Consider the following 5,814-nt stretch of genomic DNA (forward strand, 5'->3'; position numbering starts at 1 on the left):
CACATGGGCCTGTGTTCCAGGCACATGAAACTAAGACCAGGTCATGTTACATCATAGCCTGAGGCTCTGCAGGTTCCTTCATGCCAAGGCCAGGAGCCCTTGAAACCACTGCCTTCTCCCTTGGAATTGTAGGACGCAGAGAGCTGTTAAGTCAGCCAGGTTCTGAAATTAGAATTTTCAAATGATTGCTCTGAAACAATCATGACCTGTGTACATGTCCTCTGGCTTGTGCTGCGCTTGCCTATGTTGGTTTATTTTTACAAAGTGAAGGGAATTGCCAACACTTAGGAGTCAAACTGGGATTTCTGGTTACTTTAAGGAATTAGGAAAAGCTCTGGGCTCACGTTCCTGCCTGGGAACATTTGGTTGTTGCAGAAATGCCCCTCCTCTGCCCCGACCCTGGATAAGACATGCCCTTCAGCTCATCCCAGACTTCACCATTCCCTCTGATCTCCCCGCTCAGAGCTGAGCATCCACTCGTGTTTATTCCTGTTTACGCTGCTCTTTCTCGAATCAGAGAGTTATGAGGAGACTGAGATATTTTGGGTCCTCCCCATTTCCAACAAAATTGGGAAAACAGTTTATTTACATTCCTTGCCTGCCCCTGGGGTCAACCACCTGTTCTGTGGGGTCGGGTTGCTAAGGTCGGAGTTCATCTCCGAGGCTATGGCTGGTCTCTGTCGTCTCCCCTGCTACCACCACCACCATCATGATCATCATCACATCACATTTATTGGTCAGACTGTGTACACGATGAGACGAGTCGAGACAGTCCTGGATTGTGGCTGAGAGGCGAAGCTTGGTGGGCCAAGAAAACAGAGTAAATGGAGGGGCCGGGGCCAAAGAGGTTAGGTCTAGTATGATGAAGAATGCATCACGCTAGGAGAGGGGCTGCAAGGGAATGCTGTAAATGACACCAGGCAGCCTGGCGGGAGCAGCCTCCTGGCTTTCTGCCCTGTTTTGACCTGTAGGGCAGTGTAGCACTAGCTGTAGGGCCTAACCCAGCTCCACCTCCGTTCCTGGGCTCGAGAATATTGAAGAGCTAAGGCAGTTTGGACAGGGCTGAGGGCTGGCCTGTAAATTCAGCCACCTCACTGGAAAAAAAAAAAAAAAGTCTCAGTTTTCCATCTGTCTGATGAAGACATGGAGATGTAGACCCTCTGGGTTCCTGCATGGGACCTTTCTAGTTTGGCACACTGGTCCTCGCAGGACCCACTTCTCTCACCACACTGGCCCACTCCGGTTTCCTGGAGGGTCCCCCAGAAGCCCTTGGGGGGCATACTCCAGGCACCTCTCCCCAGTCAGGTGAGGCAAGCATTTGACCTGGTAGGAGAATTTCAGGAGACCGTGGTTCATGGGGCACGATACCTCATGTGAGCCAGACTTTGGGGTACGGTCACATGTGCCGAGAAGGTCATCGTCCCAGCCAAAGTCTGCATCCCAGACCTGCACCCTCAGGGGGCCCCCGGTGGCCAGGAGCACATCCCCGAAGTCCAGCCGCGTCATCCACCTGGGGTTGTTATTGTTCCATACTGTGGTGGTCCTCTGCTCCTGGCCGCCGAAGAAGACCTTCAGATAGGCGTCTGTGGCTGTGATCCAGTCTCCCCACAGACCCGATGCCTTGAAGTTCATGACCTCCAGGTGGGCCAGGCCCCTCTGCCGGGGACAGCAGTCCTGGGTGGTGGCTGCTGAGCCAGGACACATGCATTGGCATGGGTTCTTCGGGTTCTTGTGTTGCCCCAGGGGGCACGGGCGGTTGCAGTCCCTCCAGCGCGCCCTGTCAGTCACATACTTGCTCACGGCCCGCCTGAGGGCCTCCCGCCGCGGGTCCTGGCTCTCCACAAGAATGTGCAGAGGCTCCAGCGTGTAGTCCACCAGGCCAGGACTGTCCTGCAGTGAGGCCACCCAGGCTGAGAACTGCTCGGGCCCAGCCTGGTTCCCGAAGAGCAGGTCATGCATGGTTGAGTGGTGGCCACCATCGACATTGTAATGGCGCTCCCGGTAGGTCTGGTGGAAGGAGGTCCCCATCTTGTGGTTCTTCTTCTTCTCCTCACATGCCTTGAACGATGGTGAGGCACTGGCGCGGCTGCTTATGCTGACCTCAGCCTCGACAGCCAGGCAGTCCTCGACCTCGTTGGTCGTGAGTCCCTCCAGGGCCAGCTCGCAGGTGCGCAGGGCAGTGAGGGCCGAGATGCGGCCGCCCAGCTCCATGGACCGGATGAAGTGGGTTCCGTACCTGGAGATGAGCCTGTGGTAGTCGGGCTCGGTGGAGGTGTTGAAGTGGGGGGGCAGCGTCCTGAGGGCCCTCTTGAACTCGGGGTGTACTGGGGGAGTGTGCACCAGGTGAAAACTGAGAGGCGAAAAAAACAGCAGGTGAGCCCAGTGGTGGGCCCCTTTCAGTAACCCCCTGGAGATTGCCCAGGGTCAGATTAAGTGTCAGAGCTAGGACTTGAACCCAGGTGGCCTGGCTCCAAAGCCCAAGCTCTGAATCACCAGTCCAGCAGGGAGACCCACTCTGCCCATTGCACCTTGGTGACCTAGATAGTTTGTATAGGTATTTCTGTTTTTCTTACTCAAAAAAGTTTGTTTTTTTTTCTCTCTATTTTCTAATTTTAAAAGCAATGCTACCTTACTGTTGGTAACCTTCTGGCTTTGGAACCTAGTCCTGTGGACTTTGTCTGTTTGTCTCTTGGACTGGGTCCTGTGTGCCCAGGCTCCTGACAGCTCTGGCCATGCAGTCAGGAGGTGCCCTGTCTCACTGTGTGGGAAACACGGCCTTCCGTGAGAAAAATCAGGGTCGGCGACTCTAGGTCCCATGGAGACATGCATTTCTCAGGGTGACGAGGTCCCTGAGGACTTGGGGCGTGTCGACTTTGGTTCAACCTGTAGTCATAGCTCCCAGCACAGAGCCTGAGAAGGCAGAAATGAAGAGTGCTTGAGTGGATGAAACAGGCCCAGGGAAGAGGGACTGAGCTGGGTCTCCTGCCCACTGGAAGCTGGCAGTGCCCAAGAAAGAGGGGGTTGGGCATCTCCTCCTGGTGGAAGTAGCCTCCAGTCCCCACCTTACCCTGCCAGGACTCCCAGATCACCCTGAGTTTCCCATGCCTTTCCTCAAGTCCCCTCCACCCCCAGTGCTCACCTATAAAAGCGACACTCCACTAAGTCCAGGCTGAAGCGGTAGTTGTCCTGGTGAGTCTTCTGGGCGGCGAAGTTGGCATCCTGGGAGTGGGAGCCCGCCACTGTCACGCGCACATTAGCACTTGGCTGGGGAGACACGTCCAGCCCCACCTGCCAGTTGTTTTGGATCCTGTTGGCCGCCTCCCCAGCCACATCCTCTGTGGAGCGGCCCTCTAACTTGACCACCCTGCGCTTGCAGCCCGCTCCGTGGGCACGCCAGTCTGTGATTGCCAGGGGCAGGCGTTGGAGGACATCTTTCTGCAGGGCATTGCGGCAGAGGGTGCAAGTGCCGTCGGGCCGCAGGAAACGCTGTGTGTCCACTGGGAATGAGCCTGAGCGCTGGAGGCTGGTCACATCCACGCCCTCCCCTGCCAGCCAGGAGCCCGGCACAAACTTGAGGGTGCGCTGACACTCAGAGCGCGCGGCTGTGTAGCAGGGGGCAGGGGCAGGTATGGGCAGAAGCAGGAGGATGCCGAGGAAGAGCACTCGGGCAGCCATGGAGCTGTGGAGACAGGGGGCATTTGGTCTCCCAGAAGCTGTGGGCAGGGGCGTGAAGGGTGGCCAACCCTTCCTCCAACTGTAGGTTATCAGGACATATGTGGTGGAGAGGGATGGAGATACATCTCTCAAGTCACTGGGTGTCAGAGCTGGTATGGCCTTTACAAATCTGGTCCACCGCCTGCGTTGTACAGCTGGACCCAGAGAGGGGAAGGGACTTGCCCAAGGTCACACAGCCAGGCGGAGACCTTCCTAGGATTTCGAATAGGAATCCAGATGGATGGTTTTGCCCCCAGGACTGCAGCTACTGTTGGTGGAGAGGGGTTCTGCATGCAGAGGAGAGGGCAGAGAGTGGCTGGAGCAGATTTGAGGAGGAAGTTGGGAACTCTAGGATAGCCTGGATTCTGGAGAGGGATCATTTTGGATTCAAGAACAAGCCATGCTTTCTTTACCCACCCCACCTCTCTCACTCCACCCCCTCCCCCATTAAGCTCTTAGCAGTACTGGGGAAGAAATGAGGTTGCGCATCACCATCTTCCTCCCATTGCGCCTTGGGGGCCTCTCTCTGAGCTCATGGAAGAACACCAGCCTGAATTCTAGGATAAAAGCTGCCTGAGCACCTGTGTCCCTAGACCCAGTGTGGGGAGGAGCCATTCGGTTTGCTCTTCTCCTGATGCTCATCTCCTCTTTTGCCTTCCCTGCCTGGCTCTGCTGAATTCTGCTCATATCTGTGAGCCTATCACTAAATGCTTAGCTAAAAGGTTCTTCCTCAAAAAAATAAAAAAATAAATGAAAGGTTCTTCCTCAGTTGGAGGTAGCTCAGGAGCCTCACTGGGGCTGCTTATGAACTGGAATCTCCAGTCTATCCCTGTCCAAACTGAGCTCCTCAGAGACTGCTCCCCTCTTGCACCTACCAGGGACAGCAGCTTGTTGGAGGCCCAGGGGATCACGGAGGGCAGGAACCTACCCTGCATTCTAGCTTGGAGCCTCCCATGCCTTCCCCAAAGGAGTGGCAAAATTCCAGGCAACACAGCAGGCCCCAGGGAGATAAACAGGAGAAGAGGAGTCTTTGGAATGCCCTCAGATCATCTCACTTAGGGAGCCAACGTGGTTCATGACTTTAAAAAACTGAGTCTCGGGACCTTCCCGGTGGTTTGGCAGATAAAGCTCTGTGCTTCCCCTGCAGGGGGTGCAAGTTCGATCCCTAGTCGGGGAGCTAAAATCCCACATGTTGCGTGATGTGGCCAAAAAAATTATTACTCATTTCCGCCCTGACCCTCATCATATTATCTCCCAGAGAGCCTGTTTCTGGACTTTTTGAAGTTTTAATTTGAAGGGGCCTTAAAGACGATGTACTCTAACCTCTTCATTTTGTATAACAGAAAACTGAAGCCCTGGGTGGGCATGAGGCTGCCCAGTGAGTCAGTAGTAGAGTGCAGTCTAGATGCTGGCCTCTTGTCTTATGGGGCACAGCACTTCCTGCTCCATCAGGCTCTTCCCCAGACAGGCTCTTGTGTCCCTCTGTCCCCACCTAGGGGCTCCCAGCCTCCCTGGCCCCCTGCTTCCTCCCTACCTGGAGTCCGTGCTGAGATGCTCCTATGCAGACACCTTCTCTCCCCACGGACAGCTCCTGAAATGGCGCAGCCCCCCAGGCAGGCTCACCACAAGCTCATCACCCAGGCCACAGCTCACATCACGTCTGCTTCCTGCCCCGCCCCCACCAGCTCTAGTCACGGGTCCCTTGTGCTCTCCCCGCTGGCCACCGCCCACCGGCACCCACCCTGTCCTCACCTCCCCATCCGGCTTGCTGACAGCCCTCAGGAAACAAGTGGTGAGGGCCAGAGGCTCATCTGCCAAGCAGTGCTGCCTGGCGCACGGGAACCTGGGGCAAACAGGTGAGGTTTCGTGGGTGGAGCAAGAACACAGGGGTCTGAGAGCTTTGAGATTCAACTCTGGAGTTGATGACAGGCCAGCAGGGACAGTTTCCCTGCTTCTCCCCGCAGCATCGCATGTGTGAGCTGTAAGAGGCAGTGTAGAGTAGGAGCTTGGGAACCAGGCTGCCCGCGCTTGGGCCAGCTCGGCTGCCCAGTAGCTGTGTGGCCTGGTCAGCATCTTTAGCCTCTCTGTGCCTCAGTTTCC

At 56.0% G+C, this 5,814-nt stretch overlaps 1 protein-coding gene across 1 annotated transcript; it reads right to left on the reverse strand.

Annotated features, from left to right (window-relative positions):
- Positions 1-712: 712 nt before the first annotated feature.
- PRF1 (perforin 1) lies at positions 713-5,426 on the reverse strand. The gene is made up of 3 exons (XM_069572547.1): positions 5,249-5,426; positions 3,140-3,679; positions 713-2,350 (listed from the first exon to the last, which is right to left on the reverse strand). The coding sequence occupies exons 2-3, from the start codon at positions 3,673-3,675 to the stop codon at positions 1,222-1,224; spliced, it is 1,665 nt and encodes a 554-aa protein (XP_069428648.1). The 5' UTR covers positions 3,676-3,679; positions 5,249-5,426; the 3' UTR covers positions 713-1,221.
- Between the last annotated feature and the right edge of the window lie 388 nt (positions 5,427-5,814).

The sequence above is a fragment of the Ovis canadensis genome, chromosome 25 (genome assembly GCF_042477335.2).
Source record: "Ovis canadensis isolate MfBH-ARS-UI-01 breed Bighorn chromosome 25, ARS-UI_OviCan_v2, whole genome shotgun sequence".
NCBI classification, from domain to species: Eukaryota; Metazoa; Chordata; class Mammalia; order Artiodactyla; family Bovidae; genus Ovis; species Ovis canadensis.

Bases quoted from the DNA above. Each gene is read 5' to 3' on its own strand.
- PRF1 (XM_069572547.1), bottom strand. From the start codon at position 3,675: ATGGCTGCCCGAGTGCTCTTCCTCGGCATCCTCCTGCTTCTGCCCATA. The intron at 2,351-3,139 runs GTGAGCACTGGG...TTCGCCTCTCAG, and splicing joins GTGGAGTGTCGCTTTTATAG to TTTTCACCTGGTGCACACTC.